Here is a 27021-nt window from a genome sequence, read left to right as displayed (position 1 = left end):
AACAATGATAATTACGCACGCTTTAAGTGAAAATTTTGTACTAATAAGAGAACAAAGGATGTGGAAGAAATTTAAAGGATGTGCACGAATATATCATTTCCCTACAAAAAATTACGCATAAAGGAAAACAAAATCTAAACTTTTACCTTTTTTTTGAGAACAATATACAAATGTTTATAATATGAATGTACTACTCTTTTTTTTTTAAATTGAAGATTTTAAATCTAGAACTATGTACTTATAATTCCTTCCACCTAACCCAGCCCTCCCCTCTCTGTACGAAGTTACTATGAAAATCACGTAGTGCTGCACAAACTTTATGCATGATCGTAGTATTATTTTCCTGTGTTGATGAGTGTAGAATATACACAATTCCCGCTCCACCAAAAGCAGCATCCAGCTTAATTATAAGTTTTACTTCATAACAAAGAAAACAATGAAATGTTAAACGTTTCCGAAATAATTTTCTATTGTCTTAAACATAAGCCAATCAAAAAAGGTTGAATGTTCATAGAAACACACTCAAGTAGTAATTACTCGTAGGGATGACAATGCAGGCACCCGCTCCACGGGGGTTTAATGGGGCGCTTGGGGGGGGGGGGATTTTTTCCCCTTGTTTAGAAATAGGGCGGGAGTACTCCCGCCCCGCTCCTCGCCCAGCCACCCGCTAAAAAAAATAGATATATAAATATATATGTATATTATTATATATATAATATTTAATTAATTTCAAACTTATGATAATGATATTATTAGTTATATATATTATATAATGTATATTAGTATATATAATATAACTGATATTATCAATTATACTAACAATTATATATGTCTACTAATAGAAATTATTAATTAGTTATACTAAATTTACTAATGCATTTATACTAAATTCCTAATTACACTTAACACAATAACACTTTTTTCTCAAAAAAAAGCACAAGCACAATAATGAATTAGTGATTGTATTTGTGCCAAAAGTGAAAACTTGACTACCTTAATTGTATTTATTTCATCATGTTAGATTGTATTCAAATAACTTTTGTTTGATTATTTTTATGAATTTAAATTGTGAAATTATAATGAATAATAATTTGGTGATATGTTGATATTTTAGTACTTGATTTTTTGATAAAATTTAACTATTATAAAATTATATAACAAATTTTTATTAATACCGGAGGGAGAAGCGGGGCAGGGGGAATTAGTAGGCAGCGAGGCGGGGTGTTGCCATCCTTAGTTTGTTTGGATTGCTTCATATTTCCTCAATTTTATTTGCTTACATCATCTTTACAATTTTCAATACACCTTTTTATCTTCCCAATATCTTTTTATCTCACATACATCACATCACAAAAAGTGCTACAGTAAAAATATCTCAAATAATCCCAAATAACTTACAATCCAAATAGATCCACTGAAAGAACCTTTGATGATCAATGTCCTTGCAGAATTTGTACAAGAGGAATTATTTGGGCTCCGGTGGTTAAAATTTAACCAACTGAAATATTTGCTGGTTGCGCGCAAATCTCAAACTCAATCACTCTCTCTCTCTTCTTCTTTTTTTTTTTTCATTCCTCCCTCACCTTAATTAAGAATTTAATATCTTTTACGTCTACCAATATAAAAGTGCTTATTTCATATTTTTAGTCGTTTAAGAATTCTCACCAATCAAATTAACCCTGATATGTTTCCCATTTTTCCTCAAAAATTTTATACATTTTTCGTGAACATAATTTCCAATTTGTACATTTTTACCTCACATATATCAAATCACTACAGCACGTTTTTCTAAAAAAATTTATGAAAATAGCAACCCAAATGCAGACTTCTAGTATAACATAAAAGTATAATTGATACATAATAGGTGGATGACATTTTTTTTTTTAAAAAAAATGACATGACCTTTCTAAGTCTGATTTCATTTCACTAGGAGAGCCCTCAGCCCTGCCATCCAACATCACGGTCCAATAATGCCCAGGAATTGGAACTATCAGTATCATGATTTACAGTCAATTTTTTCCAAGAAATTTCCAACATGTATTGCCACCACCATTGCGGAGCCACAAAAATGTTCTAAAATGGAAAATCGTGATAAGTGGGGGGCGTTCTTGCAGACTTCAGAATTTGAACGTCGCTTTAGAAACTTATTATTATTAGTTTATTTAAAGTTTAAACTGGTGATTGTTAGCTAAAGCAAGTGAATGCAGAAACAAGCAGATAGAGCATAACGATAATGCATGCCAGTCGTTTTCTTCTTCCATTCTCAGTGGTCTCAGGACAAAGTGCCAAAATACTTGAATCGGAAAATGAAGAGGGAATATTCCAAAACATAGCCCCCTCGGGCCTCGGCCTCGTGGCCTCACTCTTAGAGCCCCTCGTCTCGGTCTAGCCTTCACATCATGTCTGACCTGACGTTACATTACAGCACGTTGGACCAATAGTGTGACAGACAGGCGTTTGTGTTTTAGTCCAAATTTGACAAATTTACTAGAATATATAAGTGTAGCTTTAAAACAGAGCACAGCAAAGAATGTTTTGAAAAAAAAGAAAAAAGAAAAAGAAATGAATCAGAGAGAATACGAAGGGGCGTGTACAGTTGCAGGTGACACGTTGCTTGCAATAATTTCAGGCAGGCAGACAGGAAAAATCATGATAAAAAAAGGCGTTTGAGATTACAGAACCCCACAGAAAGGAATGTGCCAATGCAGCAGTTCAAAAGAGAAACTATAGTCACTCTGTAAGGCGAAACAGCAGTAGCGTAACAAATGAATTGAAAAAGCAATTCATTCTTTTTCTCTCAAGATCATCTAAAACCCCATGATAGTGTACTACTAGTATTGCTATTTCAGCTCAACTTTCCAGAATTCAGTAGTGTCCGTCCTGAGTTTTCAGTTCAAAACACCACAATATCATGTCCTATTTCAGCTTAACATCCTTGAATGATTGTTAACAGTGGCCATTCCTTTGGCATTAATTTGCAGCATGGTTGGTATTAACTGAGTCTACTAGTGAGAGTATCAGCCAAGAAATGTTACAGAAAGGGAACTTGCTTTTCCTTTGTTTTCTTCTCCTTTAATTTATGCTCTCTACCAAACACCCCCCCAAAAAACAAAAAGGAAAAAAAGAGGAGGCATGGCAGGTAGAAATGCTGATAGGTGCATGGACATGAACATTTTTAAGTTGGGGAATCTATTAGCTAGCCTCAGGGAAGGGATACATTATTATACATATAGAGAAATCCCGTGATCCTTTGAAGCGGCAGTTGCGTCTTCAGCTTCAACTGTTGCATTCAGTAGCCAGAGAAGAATAACATCTGGATTCCATCCAGTTGGGAAAAATACGACATGAGTTTCTATCATAAAGTAGTTTTTTTTTACCAATGATTATGAGGAGAGGTCTGCCCAATGCTAGAATGAAACACAATCTTCCTTCTGTCTAGCAGAGTTTATTGTTCCGGATACACCTGAGCTCTACAACAATAAAGCATGATATGGGAGGCAATTTTCCGTCTGTGCAAGAAAAGCCCATAAACATGCCTTCCAATAAATGCCCTCATCTGCCTCAATATCATCATAAAAGAAAGATTACAAAATCACAAAATAAATCAATCTTCCAATTATCTGACTACAACTGCAGGTGGAAAGCCAAATGCAGGGACACGCAAAAGGAACTACACCCCGGTTGTTTTTGGCGGGGTGTTGGAAAAGGAAATGTTATAAAACAAAATCTGAAACTTCAAAATCAGAAAATGAAGAGGAAAGGAGAGAAGTATTTTTTGTGCCTCGTGCAGCTAGAGTGCAACTGCAACCTTTAATAAGTCATAAAATGTGAAACCAAGGGTGCCTGAACACATGTTAGGACCACCGACCACAACAATTTCTCCCTATTCATGACAGGATGGATGGCAAGCATTTAAGGTGCTCGTTGGTCCAATAATTGTCCATCAATCAATATGCTGACATTAAAGCATTTTCATTTTGTTTCCATCTGCTGACACACACAGTTGCTTCCAAATCCCAAAGAGAAAAAAAGGGGAAAATAGAACGGAGATGATGAAGAGCAAGCCGAATCTAAAACATGCAAATGTATTTAAGTGTCAAATGTCTTTACCAAATTGCATATACAATAGCATCATGGATTACATTATAAGAGGTTCCACAATTTTAAACTGCCAGCATGTCCACTTTGTTCTTGAAGTTGCTGTTAGAACCCACCCAGAACAGGCAAGGCTTCAATGTAATGTCTGTTGAAAAGCTTACTCTTGCGATGAATCCATGTCAATAGAACTAAACAAATCAAGAGCATCTTCATAAATGTCGCTGGAAGAGCTTACAGATTCCTCAACCTCTTCGAATTCGTCCATTTCATTACTCTTCATGAAAAGCCTTAATTTTTGTTCACATAATCTCAACTGGTCTTCCAACACAGCCCTTTCTGATTCATGCCTCTCTACAAGCCACTGCAATGAGCTAATAACATTGTCATCATAAAGCAGCTTCTCCTCAGCCAATCTTCTGTACTGCCTAGATTCCATTTCAATTAAACTCTTCTCATTTTGCAGGCGCAAAATCATTGCCATTGATTCCTCAACAGCTGTGGCAGATGACATTCTCTCCTTCTCAAGTTCCAACAGAGCTGAATTTGCTCTGCGCCTTTCAGCCTTGATCAATCTTCTCAGTGCCAATACATCAACTTCCTTATCTTCATCACAATGCTCGTTTTCGTCATCATCGCCATCATCATTATCTTTATTACACTCTTCACTACAAACATTGGTGGCCTCATACTGACCATCAGCGTCAGAATTCAAAAGCTTGGTTTTTTCCAATTTGTCTACTACAGGGGAACCTGAATCATGCACATGCTTCAGTGGCTTAAATTTGCAAGATGAAATTTTTGAACTGCATTTCACATCGAAACCATGAGTTTCACAAATCCCCTTCCTCGAAGAACCTGACTTTCCACCAGAATCGCATAAAAATCTGAACTTTATTAATTTCAGCCCAAAACCCAATAATAGAAACAGTCCTAATACTTTTAAAATCTGCTTATAACTCCAAAAGATCAAAAACCCACATCCAAACTCTGAATTACAACTCAATTGCTTCAAGTACGAGCTAAGACAAGTAAGAGAATCCATCAAAACAAACCCCAGAAAATACTGCAAAACCCTCTTACGTAATTCAAGAACAGAGCAGAAAACTAGTAAGAAGCAGAGGTGACTAAGAATCTGCATATAGGTGTTGTGGGATTCTTAAATTAATTCAAATGGAATTTGTAACATGTGCTTAACAAAGCTTCAATTGCTTTAGAAAACAGATTGAGCTATGAAAAAACTGAGAGCGGGCTGCGTGGTAGGAGAAATGGGGAGTGTGCGTCTGGGGGATGGGAACTGAGAAGAGGCACAACGATCGAGGAGAAAGGGTAGTTATCAGAGGAGTGCACGAACTCAAACGTTATTTTGTTTCTTGGTTGCTCTGCTGAAAGTGCCGTTCGATATGGATCAGGGGCATGTGTGGCATTGGCGGCCGAAGCATCATGGGCAAATTAGGAATATTGAGAGTACCAATTTCACGTTGCCAAGGCTAATTATCTAGGATTTAACACTAAATAATGGCAAATTGTACTTAGATACCTTGAAGATTGATACTCTAATGATGTTAGGGAATACAAAAAGTTATTTTAGTAGTAACCGAAGAAGGATGGACTGTGGAGTGCATTTGCATAATGTAAGTTAACCTTTAAAAAAAAATTAAAAACAGAAAAAAAATTAAAAAACAGAGTATGTAATGTGTGGTGAAATAAAATAGATTTCAGCACAATAGTGAGATATGGTGAATTAATTGAGGAAGGTTTTTAATTTACCAAAGCAGGCTTGATTAGAGGCTGTCGTTTAGTCAAAATTGCTGGGCTTAAAGGGCCGGCCTCGATTGGTTCAAAGACGTTTTATTTGCTGAAGATCCAGTGATGTTGACTCCTTAAGCTAAACAAAAGTCTGTAACGGTCTAAATGAATTTACACAGATTGGTCACATATGAAGCAAGCTTTGGCAGTTGAAGCCAGCTTCAACAAAAGCCTAAATGCAGTTCCCGGTTTGATTTGACCTTACAAATTGTCTTGTAGCCTTGCAGGGGACTGACTATCTATTTGTAAGGAGCAAAAGAATATGTAGAAGACAAAACAAGATAGTATGTGTGGAGAAGGAAGAAGAATTTTCTCATAATTATATCAGGGGAAAAAAAAAGGAGAAACTGATAGAAATAAAGAGGCTGAAACAATAAATTAAGAGAAAATATACTTTGGACGAATGCATGCATGCATGCATGTAATAAAGTCCTGTCCGAATGTTATGGAGCAAAATTTCAAAACATGAGAGCATGAAGCTCTTTTTCTTCATCTTCTTCTTCGCTTTTTTTTTTTTCTTTTTTTTTCCTTTTGGATGGGGCTGATTTTAGGTGGAGAAGATATATATATATATATATATATATATTTTAAAATCTTATTTGCTTCCGTTTGGTTTTGAAGTAATGCTATTGTTTACCGCCCAGATCAGATGGGATGGGAAAAAAATAGACGTATGAGCTTGACGTGAAAGTAGGTGACAATTGGAGTAAAAGTTTTGTTTACTGCATTGGCACTAATGTTTTTCTTCAAAGAAAGTTGTGACTGCGTAGCCGATTGGAATGCTTGAAGCAAGAAATTCAGTGCCCTATAGAACACGAGAAAGAGATTCTTTTTAGGTTAGATCCCTGCCCAGCTGCCCTTACCTTTCACCCAAAGGCTAAAAACTAATTCATTCTTTAAAACAAGCTGCTGCTGTGAATTGTGAAATCGCGTAAAATGCATCGATGATGCGTTCCCCCCAATCCTTAGGCAAAAACTCAACCACTTCAGACAGTCCACAATTCCTGTACCATTAAATAAAAAAGTGGAAAAGAACTAAACACAAAAGTTGTTCAAAGTTGTTTTGCCGGCCGCAAGCAGCAGCAGCTGAAGATAGCTGATAAAACACAACAAAATGGTAAACTGAATAATGTGAATAACAACAGGAATTGTTTTTGGGCTTTTATGACAAGGATCTAACACTTTTTAATTAGTGTCGAACTTTTCTACAAGGCACATTAATCATTAATGGAGGAGGTGCAACCAGAGTTCCTGACATACCCAATCTAGCTATGAAGATGTCTATGTCCTTGACCAAAAGAGATGAGTGACATATGGCTACACAGAACACAATTAGTAACATATAATAATATCTTCCACACTTTCCCCAATCCCCAGGGAGGGCTCAAGGTTCAGGAGTTCAATCTGCAGGACGTTTTATTTGCAGCAAAAAGAATTCACAGTCCTATTTTGACATATGGTGAACAAAACCACCACATTTTGAAGACCAATCTAAGCAAGTACCGGAAATGTAATGCAGACGATGAAAGAGCAATACAAGATCAGGAGATTTGAGAAATCAGTCCTGGAAATATAGCCTGAAGATTGCATCCGCTGCTTGTAGATGAATGTAATGTTGAAGTAGATAATTTGAGCACTCATCTTTTTCTTTTTCTTTTTTTTTTTTTTACTTTTCCGCGGCTCTTTTGTTCCCCTGGCTTGTCAAGTCCAGTAGTAATTTTGTTTCCGACATGGATTTACTGTCTCGTTTGAACAAATAGATGTCTCAATTTTCTTTTGGCTGTAACTATTTTAACTGTGGCTTTTGGCTGTGTGCTTGACATGCTTTTCCAGGCTGCTTAGATTGAAACTTTCTCTTGCGTGGCATTTCCTAGGGCACAAGCGCATATTGCCATCTTTAGTGCGCTCTGATGAGAGTTTTGATATCAAGTATTCTTTATCTTTCTTCCGAGGCTCTTTTTGGGCTTCAGTTTTAGGGTTGACTCTGTCCTCTGCCATTTTGTTCTGCATCCAGGATGAACATTTGGCTGTGAAAGCAGCTATACATAATTCATATCAGCATTCGCTATAAGTTACCAAGTTTCCTTGCTTAGTCACAGAGAATGCTTGCATGAGGTAATGCGTCCTTTTAGGATCGTTTTTTTGTTAAATGTTGAGTTTTTCCACATTCACTAACATGTTTTCACATACGAATTTCCAATTAATATTGAAACTGTAGCTCGAAGATGATTGCTGCTGGCCCTGTTCGGTGAATATATTATATTATTGATGGTTGGAGCAAGATATGTTGGAACTGGCATCTTCGATGGGAGAATTGGCTATTCAGCTTCAAAGTTTAGTACATGAATAGCTTGCCTAATTGAAGGCCTCCAGATACTGTCAGGAATGAGCACACCAGAGTGCAACAACCATCAATCTCTCCATTTCTTGTTCATCAAAATCTCTGCTTAGTTTCGGATCTATTGCTTCAAATAACATTCCCCGTCCATAGAGGTCCCAGGCCAACCCACTCCACAGTTCTTACTTGATCTTCCTGTACTCTGGCATTGATCGGCCTTCTACCGCATGCTATTTTCAGTGCTATCATTCCAAAGCTAAAAACGTCTGATTCCTTACTAGCCTTCCCTTTGATGACACATTCAGGAGCCATGTACCCCATTCTTCCTGCAAAACTGTTGTCTGCGATCCTTTTCCATGATCAACAAGTCTAGCTAACCCGAAATCGCCAAGTTTTGGATTGAAACTGGAATCCAGCATGACGTTACTTGATTTTATGTCCCTATGCACCACACACTGTCCCCATTCTTTGTGCAAGTATAGCAAAACTGACGCCATACCTTGCGCAATTTCCACTTCAATTGTAAAGTTTCTTTGAAAAGAGGGGAATCCAAGCTGCCATTTGGCATGTACTCGTAAACTAGTAGTAGCTGTTCCTTGTCATGGCACCAACCAGTTAGTTGCACCAAGTTTCTATGCCTTAATTGACTGATGATCTTCACTTCTGACTTCTGAGGCATACTCCTTTAGCCATTGTTTAGATCCTCTGGAGACTTTTTTGACTGCTTCATACGAATTTTCATCTCCCAAGAAACCTCTGTAAACCGCCCTTCTCCTAGCTTCTTCCCTTCGTCAAAGTTGTTTGTTGCACGTGCCAATTCATTGTATGTGAACTTCTTAGGCCTGCTGCCCTTTTCGATTTCGTTATCCATGAACAGGTCATGGGAATGATCCTGTTTCTTCTTGCTTTTCTTCCACCCAACACAACTAAATAGAGTCAATCCAAGAATTAGAACAGGCGAACGAACACTCAATCCAATGACAAGTGCTGCCTTGCTTTTCTTTTTCCGAGTGAATACTGTATTTAGAATTTGACTGGGGCTTGGTGTTGGCTCTTAACGATACATGCCAACTCGCAAACTGGAAATGAATTCCCAAAACTTGACATTGTTCTTCTCAAACAAAGCTCCTGTGGCTGCTGAGAAGCCAAAAGTAGCCAATTCTGGCAAGTAAACCCTCAAATCAACCACATAGTTTGGGCTGTCTTGTGTGATTTTGTTATCATATAAACCAGTGAAAGTAACTGCAAGATTCCTGGAAGGAGCATTCTAACTAATCCATGCATCATTTACCGCTCCTAACGTTATGTTGTTCCACCATATTGTAGTATTAACAGATTTCATAGAGTTGATGTTGATGCCTACATGGGTGATGGAACGGTCCCAATAATTTGGAAAAGTATCGAATTCCACAGCAACGAACGGATCAGCAGTGTTATTTTCTGCCATATTACCACCAGCTCTAAGCCCAGGGCCACTACCTTCTGTAGCTACAGCTGGAATTAAAAGGAGCCAAGAAGAAAGCAAGTCCATCAGCATAGCTGCTGCTACCTTCTGAGTCGATGGTAAAGGTGAAATAAGTGATGAAATCTGTTAAAATTCCTGAAGCCTTGTCCCACAAATGCGGAGGCTTAACATAGGTGGCTCTTCCTGATTTATTGCCCAACACGTCCTGGAGTGACTTGGATGCCTTGGTTTGAGATATAAGCATCTCCTGTAGCATTTATGAAGCGATTTGTATGATATTGACTGATTGCAAAAAGGTTGAAGTACAATGCAAATGCATCACGAAATCTGAGAAGAAAGAAGAAAAAGATCTTCAGAAGAATGACCACAGCCATGGGTTGGTCAAGTCTGGGGGTTGCTCTGTCTAATTAAACTGTAAATATATACCTGAGAAACAATCTTAGTAGGTCATATACTTCGTGTGTTCAAGTAGTCCTCCAAGACTTTTCAACAAAATAATTGTTCTTTCTTGAATTGATAACCTTTGTATTGTTCAAAGCTATAATTTTCTAGTTACGAATGGCTAACTTCTAAATCTATGCAAAGGTTCTTCTATTTCTACTGGTGATCAAGGTCAATGCTGTCGCTGCAACAGAGTTTCATAACCAACATCTCTTTTTCTTCATGAACGTGGAAGGTCTTAGCCTGTCCAACTCCTCTGCAATGCTTATGCTGTTCGATCACTGTACTGTTTCTAAAATGATTTGGTCCTGGGAAATTATTATCGCTGTCACACTACGATAAAATTGAAAAAAATACGAGTGATTTGCAGGTCCTTGAACACGGTTTTACGCAACTGCAAACCAGTCTAACCAGTAATAAAAATTGATGCCTGAGGTGAATATGGTTCGACACTTGAAGTCAACTGTGAAGAGTTGGCGTAATGAGGTATAGGATGACAATTGGATTTGGCTGCTGTCAGAAATATCTGCATGCTGCGGATATATTGTGGTGTTCTTGGCAATGAGATGGGGTGCACTGTGTTGGGACTTGGGACAGGGACACCAGATGGAAGAATTGGCAGTGGAGCTTCAAAATGAAGCACAGAGTCAATTTGATAACTCAAGGCCGGATATTATGAGCACACATCAAAGGCCAACAATCATACATCAAGTGTTCCATTTCCTCCCCAGTGAATTCTAAATGGAGTTTCTGGTGCAGCAGATGCAACAGGATTTGCCATTCCACGAGGGCCAAAACCCGTTCAACCATGTTTTCTTGACTTTCGTTCCTTTGTCATTTCCCCAAGCTCTTTCCAATGCTACATACAACTCCAATGCTCTGGATCATCAGTTTCTTTACCGGATTTGCCTGTGATGGCACGTTCAGGAACCATGTAGCCCATACTAGCAGCCTAAACTGTTGTTTGGGATTTCTTTTCATAGGTAACCAGACTTTTTTTTTTTTTTTTTTTGTCAACACAGGGGTGTCCGGGTCAAGACCCGAAGGCGACCCGACTAATCCCCTGCGCCTGAAGTACCCCGCCCCCCAAGAGCACCCAAGCGGTATGTGAGGCCAGACTCGAACCTGTGCCACCCCGAAGATAACAAGACTCATAGGTAACAAGACTTGCCAAAGCCAAAGTCCTCATGTTTTGCTCTGAAACAAGACTCGAACCTGTTTTGCTCTGAATCTATCAAAATATTACCAGACTTTTTGAGTCGCTCCGCATGCACCACACGTCGCTCCACTCCATGTAAATAAAGCAATGTTGAGGCTAAGTCTTGATTAATACTACTGTAACTTTTATTCCGTGTTAGTAAGCTTTTCTCCTTTGAAAAGATGGGAGTCCAAGCCCAAGCCGCCATTGGGCATGAATTCACACTAGCCCTAAAGTTAATCTTCCTAAAGTTAAAAGTGGATGGGAATAATTCAGGGATAATTTTAGAAACCTTCCTTGAGGTTTTTGACAATTTCACTACCCTCCCCTGAGGTTTTAAAAATTTTACTTACATCCCTTGTCAGTCAAAACCCAATGCTTACATCACTAATGGCTAAATGACTTTATTACCCTTATCATTTAGGATAATTACACATACTATATGTGAAGGAAAAGAGTTAAAATTTTGCTAACTACATTAACCATAGTTTGGATTGTAAAAAGTTAATTAATTTGCCATCTAAACGTAGAGTCAATATTAGGTGTAACTTTTTAAATTTTTATATACTTGACAAATAAAAGAAATCATATGTAATGCGGTTGATAAATTAAAGGATTTAGACATGAGAAACAATTATACAGTGTACAGACTAAATTGACCATAATTTGAAATTAAAAAAAAAATCTAATTTGGCATCTAAAAGGGGATCCAATACTAGGCATCCTTTTTTTCCAATTTATGCACTGGATAAATAAAAGGAATAAAAAAATAAAGAGATTTCAATTGAGTTAATTTTTCTTATAATTATGGTGATAGCAAGAATCTTAAGGTATGGGAAAAAATGTTTTGTTAAATTTTGGAAGTTGTTATTTTTTGTTATGGATAATTGACATTTTTTATTCACCACGTATAGTAATGGCCCCATAAGTAAATTAACTAGTTAGATCAAATATTTAATCTAACTAATATAATAGTTGAGGGGCACTTTTGACATAAACAAATCTTTTCACATCTAAAATTATTTTTTTATTGTTAGCTTTTTTTAATTGGACTAAATTGTTACAAGAAAATTGGTTTCGAAGGAGGTTAAACAGTCAAAAATCTTAGGGGAACTGAGGTATTTGAAATTATCCCATTAATTAACGTAAGCAATTACTAGAATTTTACCTATGCCTTAGCATGGTCTTTTTATTTATTTATTGTGAATTTATACAAATATGAATAATTTAAATACTTAAATTAACAACAATCCTACATGTTCATTCATATTAACTTTAAAAAATTAATGTATTTTAAATGCTCAATTATTTACTAATTTTAAATAATTTGTTTACATACTTTCACTATAATATAATATTTTACATCAAAGAATGTATTTCGTATCAAAAACTTGATAGATATTATTTTTTATAAATATTATTTTAGATAATTTAAATTTTTATAATGACCATAAACCTAGAAGTATATATTCATATTTAATTAAGTAGAAAAGATCTAGTAATCCGTTTTTTTCATCAATAAATCAACAATATTGGTAAATCTGTCGATGTAACAGTTAATTTTTTTTTACTAGGTTAATTCAAAATTAAGAGAAGATATGATGAACAATTTGAACACCAATCAATGATATTGTGGTAAAAGGAAGTAATTTATGGAATATGTAAGATTTTAATAATTGTGATTTGAAAAAGGTTTTAGTACAGTTCAATGTAATAATTTGATAGAAAACATATATTATTAACATAAAATTAGTTATTTTTTAAAGTTATTTTGGATATCATTAAGATAAGATTAGTTATTTTTTAAAATTATTTTAAAATTAGAGATAATTTTTAAACACACAATAAAAAATTTAATATGGGTAAAATCCAAATGACTCATAACCCGTTAATTTTCTTCAATTAGGCATATCATATACGAGTGAGAGACAACTCTAATTAAAATAACTATTTTCATATATACATATATTTATATATTCCCCCCCCCCAACCCGCTCCCCCAAAAAAACCCACCAAAAAGAAGGAAAAAAAAAAAAAACAATGACAATGTGGTTTCAGCCATTCACATTTACCCACCAAAAAAAAAAAAAAGGAAAAAGGGGTTAACAGACATACGAGTTTCAATATCTAATGCTAATATGCAAACTTGAAACCTTCTTCAAGAAGAATCACATGCAGCCTTCACCAAGAGAAGATAATCGTCCTACGGTTAGGAACAAACGCCATTTCTTTGGAAGATTGAGCTCAAAACATTTTATCCAGATGACCGACCTCAAGAATTCAGACAAGTAACTTCAATTTCAATTTTGATCACAATCTAAGACACGTTCATAACTACAACATAAAATGCATGTATTGCGAATTTTTTTAGTAGACATTTGTAGCTATTATGCTCAGTTTAAAACGGCACGCAGACCCGAATTTAATATCCTCTTAAAACCGGCCAATGGAGAGCTTTATCGAATAACTAGGACAGGCACGTCACCTGGAAATTCCCAGAAAAAGTAATTTAAAAAAAAAGAACAAAAACCATTTCATGTTTTGTTTCTTTCTTTTGGACTGAAAACGACGTTGTTGAAGTACCCTCAAATCCTTTTCATTTTTGGCCTTTTCCGCTCCCTCTCTTTGTTTTTGGGCCATTGTTAACTCTTCCCAGGAAAAACAAGAACTACGCCACACAGATCTCCCAAGTCCCAACTCTCCTTCAAATCACAGTCCGTACACCCACAATCCCACGTTCGTTCAGTCAATGCTCAACCACCTCTACCCCTCCCCATTAGATGACGGAGTAAAGGATCCCAGGAGCTACTTTAATGACTCAAGCCCACTGGATTGTCAATTTTTTCAAGCTTTAATTCACTAAAAAAGCACATGCAGAAAGGTATTACGGTCTCTAGCCCACCAGTCGACCACCCCTATCCTCACATTTCTTCTACTGCTATATCTGTTTGTTACTGGCATTTTCTTTGTGGGAAGTTTTCTGAATCACGTTTACTGTGCTGGAAGCTTTCTGAGAATATATTTCCATTGCTTGCCTTGGAAATAATTAGAAAGAAGGCATGGGTTTTAGGCACTTGTGGGGGTACCTTTTTTGCTTTATGTTTTCAAGAAAAGTGAGTAAATGTGAGTGAGCTTGATTTCTGATTTCTAAGTTTTGCTTTTTTTTTTTTTTTTTTTTGTATCTCTTAAAAATTTTCGATTATTTTTGAAGAATGTATCTTATTTTTTATGTCTCAAATTGATTTGATGCAACTATTGAATAGCTCATTTTAGACTTGATTAGATTTGAGATACACATGTAGGAAGAGCTGTTACCTTTAAAATTTAAAATTTATGTTGGTTTGCAAGTAGAACAGAAAGTGAGTTTGTTTTTTATATTCTTCGGCTCATCATTTTTAGGGGTCTAATTTGCAGAATGTGTGAAAACAAAAAGACAGAAAAAGTATTTCCAAATGTCCATTCAATTTTTTTACTGAAAAAATTATGTTCTTATTATTTTTCTGTGCGTGTTTTAAAATTTTTCTTTTAAATTCTTACATGTCTATGCTTACGCCATGATACTGATGCCATCAGGCTTTTAGTTCCAGTTCTACTGGTTGGACTGACTGACCCCTGATCCGGTAGCTTGTCCAAAAGCCATGGCTGCAGCTTTAGAATGCTGGACTAGTCGAGCTAGTGCAGATGAGGACATGGTGGAGCAAGTTTTGATGAGAACCCAGGACAGATCCGAAGCTCCTCCAGGAAACTCCAATCCTGCAACCTCCAGTGGAGGAGCTTTTAGAGACTCTTCCACAATGCAGAAGCGACTGCAGAGGCTGAGCCGCAATGTGTCTGAGGCTATTGCCTCTTTCAAGAACTCCCTTAACCTTGACTTGGTCCGTGATCTGCCCTCGTCGACACAGATTAGTCGTGGTGAAAATGGCCGAAAGCACGTTTGGGCCACTGTTGTACGGAGCTTAACTCAGCTTTATCCTGGTAGTCAACTCCCTGAAAAGCTTGTTTCCAACATTCGCAAGCATTATGATTCTCTACCAGACAGGTTCAGAACCTAAAGTTAAATATCCTGCTCCTATGTTTACATTTCTTTTGTTTTGACAATTATGTTTCTTATGCAATTTTAATAGCTATGCACAAGCTGGATTTGAAATGAAGGATGTGTTTCTGCATATGAAATTGGTAGAGCAATCAATAACGGAGGACCAGCCAGCTTTAATGACACAAGAGGTGTCTGATGATGAGGCTAATGGGTCAGTAGTCAAGCTGACATTTGCATGTAACTCTCCACTTTCATGGCCAGCAATGTCGGGTGCACTTGATAGTGCTTCCATTTGTTGCAAGAAAGTTCAGATCTTTGAGAGGAAGGGATTGACATTGGGAATTGTCATGCTATTGGTTCAATCTGGGCAAGAAAAATTGTTCAAAACCCAGATTGAAAGTGCACTTAAAGTAGCTCTGAAGAAGCCAAAAAGTACCTCCATGAAGCTGTCCTTTGGGCTTTGCGGCTGTCAGGAGGATAATGCAAGGGGTAGAGAGTTTGGAGAGACGGATGAAGATTGTGTGGAGCAGAGTTATAGCAATGGGATTGAGAATGGCAGTCCTAAGGTTCAGTTACGAGTGCCTTTACCAACTACTTCCATTGTAGTTTCGGTTGATGAATGGCAGACAGTGCAATCAGGAGGCAATGAGATCAGGAAGTGGTTACTAAGTACTGATAATCTTGAGTTTATTGATCAGATTGGGGCTACTACATTTAAGGGGGTTTATAAGGGCAAAAGAGTTGGGATTGAGACGCTCAAGGGATGTGATAAGGGGAATGCATATGACTTCGAGCTTCGAGAGGATTTATTGGAGTTAATGACTTGTGGGCACAAGAACATTTTGCATTTTTATGGTGTTTGTATTGATGAAAATCACGGGTTATGTGTTGTGACTAAGTTGATGGAAGGCGGATCAGTTCAGGATTTGATGTCAAAGAACAAGAAGCTTCATACTAGGGAAATTATGAGGATTGCTGCTGATGTAGCAGAGGGAATCAAGTTCATGAATGATCATGGTGTAGCATATAGGGACCTCAATACCCAGCGGATTTTGTTAGACAAACATGGAAGTTCTTGTTTGGGGGATATGGGAATAGTGGCAGCTTGCAAAAGTACTGGTGAGGCTATGGAGTATGAAACTGATGGTTACAGGTGGCTAGCTCCTGAGGTTTGTATGGTATTTCTTTTTTTCTATTTTTTCTTTTTTCCAACACATGCATATAAATAGACATGCATATAAATTCATGTTGTAATCAAATTATTAACAGGTCTTGAGAAATTTGTGGAAGATGGGAATCATCCTACAAATCTAGATTGTCCAACTGTCGTGTTATAAAAGAAATGGTAAAACAGAAACATAAATATGAAAAAGTAAAATAATGTTTTTGTTAGTAACCACAAAGGACTTTATGCATATTTGCAGACCCTTATAACCCACTGTATACTGTAGATACTTTTCATTATTTGTTCTCCTGAAGCAAGAGAATTCCATTGATTGTTGGGTATCCTCAAAAGGCCAGCTACTTATTTGATGGTTTGATTAGGTATTCTGTTTCTGGTTCAAGTACAGTAGTGCAGAAATTCTAAAGCAAATAAGTAGTTTCAAGTAAGGATGAGGACCAAACTTTTCCTTTTGATCCTATGCTGAACTGTTGTTGAACTGTGACTTAGTGGTGCCAGATTAGCTGATCTTCTCTAATTTATTGATATTTAGCTTACTTCACTATTTGATTGACCGTTTCAAAATGTTAGTTTATTAGTGAAAGCACAAACTAGCCCATAAAATAAAGTATGCTTTCTTTACAGAAAATCTTGCCCTTCATAGTACCTAAGCAGAGCATTACCTTGGAAAACCTGCAGCAACCAAAATTCTTCATGTAAAGGAAGGATTTCTACCGTGGAAACTTTTTGTTCTCGAGTGTTGCTCTTTCAAGAATATAGTTATATTCAGTGTATGTTAGGCTTTTGCGGTTCTGTCCACTTAATGAGAACTTTATGTCAATTATCCCTTCATTATTGTTTTGTGCATGCGTAACATGTTTTCATGATAATTTTGCTTTCCACGTTAAGAGGTTGTTTGCCTTTAAGACTTTAGCTAAGCAGAAGTAAAGTAGCTTTAATCTAGCTTTACTGTTTCTCTCTCTCATCATTAGTGGAGGCTGGGAGTGTTGGGCAATAATCTCCCCTAGTGTTTATTATATTCCATCCTACCATGCTGGTAACCTACTTTGGACCCTGAAACTTTTGATTTTAGGCCTTTGACATCCTCGCCTCATTAAACTGAAATAAATGATTAACTAAATTTCATGAACCTGCAGTTCATATCCTTGAACAAAATGTTTGCAAAGTAGAATTTGTTTCCTGATACTTGTTAACGTTTCATTGCTCTTGGGCCTGGGAAAGAGGAAAGTGATTGGTTTGTTGGGGATAAAACTCTTCTTCTTCCGATCTTAGTCAAGCTAAGAGTTTCTAGAAAAACACTTTTGAATCGATTTGCTGCCTACATGTATAACTGCTGAATTAAACATAGCTTCCTACTCAACAGCTTGGGCTTTAGATCCTTCAGATCACCTGACTAATTTAATCTAAAAGTAAGCTTTTCTAAAGGCATCTTTCTTGACATGAAATTTCCCAAAGAAAATTGAATGGGGACCTAAAGAGAGAAGAAAACCAAGAAGAGAATGGAGTTTGTTAATATTATAATGGAAGTCATGTTGATGATGTTACTTAATTTGCAATTCGGCATCACAGATAATTTCAGGTGATCCAGAGGGTGTCACAGAGACATCAATGAGTAACGTGTATAGCTTTGGGATGGTATTATGGGAAATGGTTACTGGTGAGATTGCCTATTCTGCTTATTCACCAGTGCAAGCCGCTGTTGGAATAGCTGCATGTGGGCTTAGACCTGATATCCCGAAGGACTGCCCCCAAATACTTAGGGCTCTGATGATGAAGTGCTGGAATAACTGTCCGGAAAAGCGTCCTCAGTTCTCAGATATTCTATCAGCATTGAGACGTCCTATTAACAGTTGCCATGACGTCGCTAGGTGATAAATCTCCTTCATCTTCATGCAACCTGATCTAGGAGGATACTGAAAGTCTGTATAAATTACAGCAAGTAAATGCTGAAATGCCTGATATACATATGCGAAGTCACCTTTTGGATTTTCATTAGAATCAAAGTATAGATATTAGATACTCCTGTTTCTACTTTTCCTGCCATAACTATTTTTTTCTAAGAAGGGAAAAGGGTAGGGATTCTTGTTACATTCTTTTTGTTTTTTTTTGTTTTTGCAGTTTTTGGGATATAATAAATTCGCGTTTCTTGTTGTATGCAATGTACATTTTTTTAAAACACTGTTTGGGATGCGTAGTTCCCACATTTTAGAAAGAAAAACCAAATGCATCTTTTACAGCACGCAACTCAGACTTACACCTGCTTGTTCAATATGTTTTTCTAGGGCTTTTCCCTTTTTGTTCCATGGTGGCTGCTTGGGGCCTGGTGTTGGCCTTCTTTTTTTTTTTTTTGTCCTTTGTTTTTTTTGGGGTATGCGCACTAAGCCTCAGTGGAGTTCTCCGGAGGCTGGACAATATGGCTTGTCAATTTGGCATGTAATTATTCTCTTTTGTTGAAAAGAATGATTAGGATGTTCTTTTGACACAATAGGACAAGACCCACATGATTCTCACCAAAGAGAGATATGTCTATAGGTTTGATCAATGTGAGGTTGTGTTGTTGTGGGAAAGGTCATCTGTTGGGGCCCCGAGTGATTGGAGGGGAGAGAACATGAAAAGGAATGACGGGAATATCTTTCCTCGTTTGTCTGGCCAATGGATCCCCGGACACATGTGCCCCAACAAAACTAATTTGCTTCCCCTTTTCTCTCCCACAAATTCATGTCAATGAAGTGTTCTTTCTTCTGTCTTCACTTTTTTTTATTGGGTGTGGTGGTGGTGGTGGTGGGGGGAGAAGAGTCGTCACTCTTCACTCTTGTTTTTTGGTGGATTATCCTCTAGACCAGATAATTTAATCAAACACGATAGTAGATAATCCAGAGTTGAAAACTGGTTGAATCACATGATCAGCAGCAGAACAGTCGTGGAAGAAGGGTGCACCGTCCACATGCTTGCATGTGTGTGCTGATTATCAGAACTCTGAAATCCTTGTACATTAGTGCAATCAATCATCTCGGCATAGTTTTGTTTGCATTCCTCCTTTTATTTCCCCTTACTTGGTTATTATTAAATTGAACCAAGGTGATTAAAACGTTTGATATAACTAGTGATATATAACTAGTAATAACTCACGTTCAAAGCACGTGAATTTAACACACACTAAAACATTCTGATTTGGATACAACAAACTTTTATCAATTTCAGTAGTTGTAAACCTTTTTATTATTTTTTTTAACAATTATCGGTAACTTTTTTTAGGAGCTTTCTTAATCAATATGACATAATGTAGTGAATTTAATCATCAATTTAACCTTTTATTTTCCATTAGCTATTTATAACCTTTTGTTTTCTTGTTAATTGTGATTTTCTTTTAAATCAATATGTATATATAAAATATAGTTAACTTTAATTATCACAAATAACAATATAATAATTGGAGATAGTTTTAACATGTACAATAATTGGAGATGAGGGAAATGATTGGTGAATATAGTTGTAAATGGATAGTTTTTAATTCTAATTACCAACATTTTTTGAGATGTGATTTATTGAAACTTTTCATTTTTTCTTGTTAGTGTCATGATCGAAATGTAATAATTCTAATTACAAAGCATGCAATAACTCTAATTAAAAGATATGAAGGTAATTTAGACATAACAAAAATTAAGATCAAAATATGCTTACATTCTTACATTTTCTATTGTCAAGAGTCATCATACTTTTTATGTAGGAATGTCATAGAGTTGGCAAAAATGTCTAAAACCCAACAACTCGCCCTACCCACTCACTAATTTTGAAGAATGGATTGGATTAGTTGAATTGGGTAAGAACAACCCAACTTGTTTATTGGACAGATTAGGTTTTTTATTTGAGTACCTAATACCTAACTTGTTCAAAAATAATTCAAAATAATAAATACAAGATTCAATACACATATGTCCAACTACTTGCATTTGGGCATGTGTTAACAATTCATTGACCAATTTGTATTCAAAATTCTCATATATATGTTTTCAATTAATTTTTTAAATTTTTATTTAAAAGAAAAAAAACTTGAAATAAAAACTCATGCTTATTTTACTTTTACAACAATAGTTAAACTTGTTCAACATCTATAATAATTTATTATGTCTTTTAAGAGTATATTATTTTCCTCCCTTTTTTGTCTTTTTTTTTTGTTGTTGTTGTTGTTCTCCGATTGTTACTTGTTTCTATTTGTTAATATTTTGCGTACCTAGAATAGAGTTTTAAATTTGTACTAATTCCATTGTTTTACTTTTCTCTAAGTTGTTTTATTTCATTGTTAATAATTCCTCATCAATATTATAATACAATAAATTAGATGTCTCTTAATTATATTTTTGAGCATGATATAATATAGCATTCAATAATTTAAATACATAGAATATTACAACTTACAATAAAGTAGATATGAATAGTAAGTGTTAAATATGTTCTGACAAAAATAAGTTTCAATCAATTAGTAGTATTAAAAAGTATAAAGTAAACATTTTTTTTGGTTAATCTATTTAAGTGTACAATTTATTATCTAAAATTCGCAATACAAGCAATATAAAATATTATTCTATTTATGATGTGTTTCCAAGGAATTTAAAAAGTGAGTGTGTGTGAAAGTGTGTTCATGTGTGAAAATATATTTATTTATGTGAAAATGTGTTTATGTATGTGAAAAAAATCTTTTTGTGTATGTAAATATATAAGAGAGAGTTTATGTATCACAATGTATTAATTAATATATTGGGTCATATTTGGGTCATGAATTTGAGATGATCCAATATGATCCAATCCAAAATCAATCCAATCTAAAGTTGGGCGGATTGAGTATAATCCCATTCAAATGAAAACCCAATATTAACTCATCCAAAACCCGTCCAACCTGCTCAATTGCCGGGTATAAGGAATGATAATGATAAAACTAAGTTCACAAAAACCTCTTAATTGTTTTTTCCTTTCGAGAAACCAAATTAAACATATATGGCCTAAAACCAGCCCCAACCCAAATATTTCATGTTCAGAATCCTCTCCTTCCAAATGAAGAAAATTTAACATTTTCAGTTACAGCAAACCGAGCTAATTCATTGGCTCCCTCTCCCCACACAGAAACGATGGGAAGTGAATTCAAAAAGTGTATTATGACACTGAGAATTCAACCATTCCTCGTCATAAAGTATGGCAAAAGCATAGTTGCTGATCATTCTAATCCTATTTCATATTTTCATTAGTTGACGAACAAAATGAGCACGTAGCAAACAAAGAGCTTAATAAGCTGTAGATATTCTCCAGCTGAGTTGTTCATGTTATGTCCCTGGTCTACTTGGATCTTATCTGCTTCAGTAGCTGCTGGTTTGGTCATAAAAAGAACTCACCACTACTTTCGCCATTTGTAAATGAATGTTTACCTGTACAAACTGCCAGAATTCGGCATGTTCGAATTGACCATTATAGAAAATGACCGTGAATCATTTGATATTTCTAATTTGTAGTTTCAACTTTCATTCAGAAAGACGGGAAAAAATGGCATTGGCTCTTTTTCAACTGCAACGATTGCATTATGTTCAAAGCCATCACTAAGAGAGAAGTTGAATACATCTCTGCCATCATATACCTCCCTAGTAAGAGGAAGCAAGCAAATGTCTTGAAAAAGGTTGACTACTTTTCTGCCATCATATTCTTCAAATATAGCAGCATCATGCATTTCAAAAGCTAAAAGTCTTTTGGAAAGGAGATGAATAAAACCACATCTAGATCAAGAAATCTGTAATCTGAAAACTGACTTCAGAATCAAGGAATTCACTGTCACCGGTGGTATGCATTATCTTTGTAAAGATTTTAGCATGATGTTAAAACAAAACTAGTACACTACCAGTGCCTTAGGGCTCAACTGAACACAAGTATTCTCCGGTTAATCTTTATTTTTGTTTACAATTTCATCATGCATTTCTGTAAACTTTCAAAAACATGTTTTGTTTTACATTAAATTTTTTTTTTTCAAGTTGCCAACTTTCAAGTTGTGGGCAACCCAATTAATAAAAGCGGTGTTTGGGACTCCTGGATTGCTGGATCTGTCATCTGGGCGTTGTTGGGGCTTTGGGTGTGTTAAAGAGATCGAAACCGAATGATTTATGAAAGGTTGGAGCGGGCCTCTTGCAATCCAAATAATTAAAACTTTAAGCACTTGCATTCTGCTCTCCGAGGAAGCAATCAAGAATACCATAAAGGGCTCTGATTTTGGGTAAACAGGAGTTTTCTACAATTTGCTCATGAAACGGTAGAGGCAGCAACCCACAACATTCTGAAATTAGCATCTCTCTTAGTGAAATATTAGGCACTTTTGGCTTCAAATCCTCGTCGCGGAAGTTTTTGGTCCCAATTCGGTCGTCCAAAAATGAGATAATGTCGCGTGGATTCCAGTAACTCAACTCACATGTAAAATCAAAATAATTATCACATGACGAGAGTAGTGAATTTAACATGGAAGGATCTTTTACATCTGCGACGAGGATTTGAAGCCCTTTTGATAATGAGAAAAAGAATGCAAATTAGGCAATTTAAATATGTCATTGTGAAAATTAGAATTTTTTGGTAAGCATTTTGCTTTTTGGGTTGAAGCTTGTAATACTTGCTTACATACGGAAGAAAGTTTAGCCCCTCAAATCTTTTTCTTGGAATTTTTGTTCCCAAGCAACAACGGGCCATGCTGCAGATGTCATTTTGTGTTTTTGTGGCAAGCGAAGGAAATGAAGCCAAAGCCATATTAGTGATGACCAGCATACACATGCATTATTATTTGATTAGTCGATAATATGGGTAGCAGTTGCCAGAAACAGCAATGAAGACGAGGTTCTTTTGTACTGTTTCTCCATAAAATAAACGGCACTATATTTATTCTCTCAGTTACTAAAGTTAAAAAGATAATTTATTTAATCATATCATATTGCTTAATTGATAATCATGTTCATCGCTAGTGGTCAGCTGATCATGTTTCGCTTTATAGATCCGCTCTTCCTCCTAATTGTTGTGCTTCGATATTTACTATTAGAAATCTTTAATGTTACAACTTTTTGGTACACAAGACTCGGGCACTCACGAACGTGGAACAGTTTACCAGCAGAAAAGATGCGTAGTAGAGGAAAAACCATTTAAAAAAAAAAAAAAAAAAGTTCTGGACAAAAAACAAAGTAAAAGGAAAACATGCAATTGGATATGAGTTTACCAAGAGCTAGCCAAGAATATCTAGTAAAAATGTTATCATAGCATGGTACTGTTCAGACTTCAAAACTAGAAATAAGTTAAAAAAGCTTGGAAAAATGAGTTTAGATCCCATTGCTAGCAATATAATCAAGGATCTTGGCCGAGAGTAACAACTTTAAGCAGCTGTTGTACTCTCATGCGGTGGGTCAGCAGCTAGTGCTTATTTTCTTAATGGTCTGCCTAGTACCTCGTACTACAATCAAAGCATGATTTCTGGGCGTCCGTTAGTAATTGGCAAGCAACAATATATAACACATATCAAGACAAATAAGAAACAAAAAAGTGAAGTCATTAGCTGCCACCATCGATGCATTTGCTTCTAATGTGTCACTAGTGAGACAATATTGTAGTGCCAAGGACCATTAGTTTGGTATTGTGTTGGCAATTAATAGCAATCCTAACAATTAACTTTTCAAGATTTCAATCAATAAAAGATAATAGTGAACTCAATTTTGTACCAATCCATCAAGAGTTTCCCGTTCAAACTTCCCAATCCATCAGATTTCTACCAAAGGACCTTAAATAATAGGTGCACTGGCTGAATGCTGGGTGCTGGAGCCTCAGTTCTGTCAAGGGAGACTTGCACCGGTGCCCCTTCAACTTTGTCCTAGGTTACTTTTTTTCCCACAATTAATGCTTAATTAGGACCCCATAGGGCTTCAAGTGTACCATAGGGCAAAGTTCCCAGGGTAGTGGTTTAATTTGTCCCTGCTTGCAACCTAGAGCTGCAAACGAACCAAATCGCTTGCTCGAGTCAAATTCGAGTTCGAACTCGAGTTTAAAATATTAAACTCGTTAGTTCGTGAGCTTAAAGTATATATATATAAATTATTTTTTATTTTAAGTAAAATTATATATATATCCTTAATATTTTATTATTTATTAAGAAAAAAATATTACTCCCTCCGTCCCATTAGAAGTGTCATACTTTCTTTTTTGGTCCATCCCAAAATTAGTATGTTACTTACCAATAATGGCAATAAAAACTTTCACTGATTTCCACTGGTACCCTTAAATCTTACAACAAGATTCTTATATTTTAGTGGGCCCCAAAGTTCACCTATGAAATAGAGAATTTTCATGTGAGGTGTGTGAGTGTCACGTTAGAACCAGCAGGGTTCGTGCATTGCACCTTCTCCAAAAGAGCTTGAAAATATATCATGTGTATGGGTCCCACAATCTTATCACCACTCTATCCTACCATCAATGGAGCAACACGTCAGGCTGCATAGCTAATCAACCAGGGCATTCTTGGAATATAACCCATTACCTTTTGAAATCTGAGCATTGTTGAAAAAATGTGGGATTTCCAAAGCACAACAAATTGATCACGACAGAGGGAGTATTTTATTTATTTTTTTAAAAAATAAAATAATTATTTTTTTATTTTTTTGAACTCGAGCTAGAACTTTAAATTATTAGTTCGTCAAACTCGAGTTCAATAAAATTAACTCAAGGCTCGATTTAATTAGATCAAAACTCGACTCGTTTACAGTCCTATTCCAACCAATGTCCTTCCTCGACCTCCTAATGCCATGATGCCATCTTTTGGCTTTATCATCAAGCAAGCACTTGCTGTTGATACGCTACAAGGGGTTGGGACTGATTAGATTATTACCAAGATGAAGATTTGTTCTTCGAAAAAATAAAATAATCACAATTCTGAGGACCTAAAGTCAGCTTCATTGGTTGGAGCGGAAAGCTGCTGCAATTGAAATCTCAACCGCATTGAATAATTAAAAAAAAAAAGAAGATATGGGCTATGGAGCTAGGACTAAGACATATGGTTCTTTTAATTTGACAGGTCTAAGTGGGAGTACTAAAGATTTGGGCAGTCTTGGTTCTTCCCAATATATTAGTCAATTATGTTTATACATCTCGTTTCGATCATTGACACCTGGAAATGCAGCTCCAGAAAGCAAGAAATGGGCATGTTACTGTTTCAATTAGTTATTTGTTTTTCGAGTGGTGTAATTAATCTAGGACGGATCGAGCAAAAAGAAGAAGAATCCATCGATGCGGGCAATTTTGCAGCCCATGCTGGCTTTACATCATAATACTATCATATTTTATTGCAAAACGGAACCCACAGCTTGTCACATTAAATATACATCACCGTCTATTCAAATCGCTCCAACTGGAATACTAAGAACTGTCTCTTACTCACGTATTCTAATATTTAGGATTTTCCAAGAGTTGTTATGCTGCTTTATAAGAAATCTATTTACGCACTTTAGGGTCCAAAAATTAAAAATGAAAAAGGACTCTATCTATGTATTTTTATCTTGATCAAGCTTAAAAGTGCGGTAGAAAAGACAGCAGCTTTTAACTTTGTCTTCTTAGTACATGATGCATCAGTTAATATCTAGCAAATACATATGCACATTGTCTCTTTGTTTTGTCTAATCTCTGTTAAATGCATTCTCAATTTCTAAAACGATATAAAAATGAAAAGGACTGTGTTTTTAACATTTGGGAGTTGGTTCCTGTAACGTGCTTACCCCACAGTCCACACTGGTGGAGTCACATTCACATTCAAGTGAGAGTGGACAACAACCATCCAGCTTAATTTGAAGAACTTTTAAAATTGATTAGTAAAATTTTTAATCTTATCCTATAATTTGTGCCCTTTTGAATTCTCAAAAATTTTCCCTTGACATTAAGCCTAAGGTTCTCAAGTTTATACTGTATTATTGTTTAATAGCTTACATTATCATATCGCCTATTATATACATATATATATATATATATATATTTTATGCACCAAAGCACTTCTTCCCGATGCAGGGTCATTAATACTCCATAAGCATCTTTTGTGAAATTTCTCTGTAGGACTATATATCTGTCCCTTGAGCTGTGCTCGATCGCACTAGAAGGAAATAAGAAAAGGATGTAAAATGGCGTTCTTGAAATCGGCCATAATTCAGGCATGTTTTATGGGCACCCCAAGATAACATGTGTATGTGGAAGTGCGCTAGCTAGCTCAAGTAGAAAGAATCCATCGGACATGCCATGCCCCTACAAGAAGAATCTGTTAAGTGCACACTTGAACTGAAAGACCCATGACAATAATGTCTTCTGGAAGACAGATTACAGCTTGCTTGACAAGCGTAATTATATTAAGTACATGCAATCATAATATTGTATATTGTATTTGTTCGTCTTGCAGTACAGGCCGGACAGTGGA

The 27021-nt window shown here is 36.0% G+C and overlaps 2 protein-coding genes and 1 pseudogene across 3 annotated transcripts; 1 reads left to right on the top strand and 2 right to left on the bottom strand.

The window, feature by feature from the left end:
* Positions 1–4069: 4069 nt before the first annotated feature.
* LOC113763195 (protein FLOURY 1-like) lies at positions 4070–5375 on the bottom strand. The gene has a single exon (XM_027306937.1). It carries the CDS (start codon positions 5234–5236, stop codon positions 4256–4258), a length of 981 nt encoding a protein of 326 aa, XP_027162738.1. The 5' UTR covers positions 5237–5375; the 3' UTR covers positions 4070–4255.
* Positions 5376–7695: 2320 nt separating this feature from the next.
* Positions 7696–11091, bottom strand: LOC113759233 (annotated as a pseudogene).
* A 2923-nt stretch (positions 11092–14014) lies between these two features.
* LOC113763278 (dual specificity protein kinase shkB-like) lies at positions 14015–18670 on the top strand. Of its 2 annotated transcripts, none has more exons than XM_027307043.1 (4): positions 14015–14227; positions 14920–15385; positions 15471–16551; positions 18135–18670. In XM_027307043.1, exons 2-4 carry the CDS (start codon positions 14985–14987, stop codon positions 18435–18437), a joined length of 1785 nt encoding a protein of 594 aa, XP_027162844.1. In that variant the 5' UTR covers positions 14015–14227; positions 14920–14984; the 3' UTR covers positions 18438–18670. The 2 variants fall into 2 exon arrangements, with proteins under 2 accessions (XP_027162844.1, XP_027162842.1); XM_027307041.1 differs by having other exon boundaries at positions 15471–16560.
* The last annotated feature ends 8351 nt before the right edge of the window (positions 18671–27021 follow it).

This window comes from Coffea eugenioides, chromosome 2 (genome assembly GCF_003713205.1).
Source record: "Coffea eugenioides isolate CCC68of chromosome 2, Ceug_1.0, whole genome shotgun sequence".
Lineage (NCBI taxonomy): Eukaryota > Viridiplantae > Streptophyta > Magnoliopsida > Gentianales > Rubiaceae > Coffea > Coffea eugenioides.
The sequence above is the reverse complement of the archived record's forward strand: the minus strand, read 5'-3'. Positions and strand labels throughout refer to the sequence as shown.

What these genes read in the sequence shown, in the direction of transcription:
- LOC113763195 (XM_027306937.1), bottom strand. Translation starts at nt 5,236, where the DNA reads ATGCAGATTCTTAGTCACCTCTGCTTCTTACTAGTTTTCTGCTCTGTT.
- LOC113763278 (XM_027307041.1), top strand. Translation starts at nt 14,985, where the DNA reads ATGGCTGCAGCTTTAGAATGCTGGACTAGTCGAGCTAGTGCAGATGAG. An exon ending in TATGATTCTCTACCAGACAG is followed by an intron (nt 15,386 to 15,470) that starts GTTCAGAACCTA and finishes CAATTTTAATAG; the next exon opens with CTATGCACAAGCTGGATTTG. An exon ending in TAGCTCCTGAGGTTTGTATG is followed by an intron (nt 16,561 to 18,134) that starts GTATTTCTTTTT and finishes TCGGCATCACAG; the next exon opens with ATAATTTCAGGTGATCCAGA.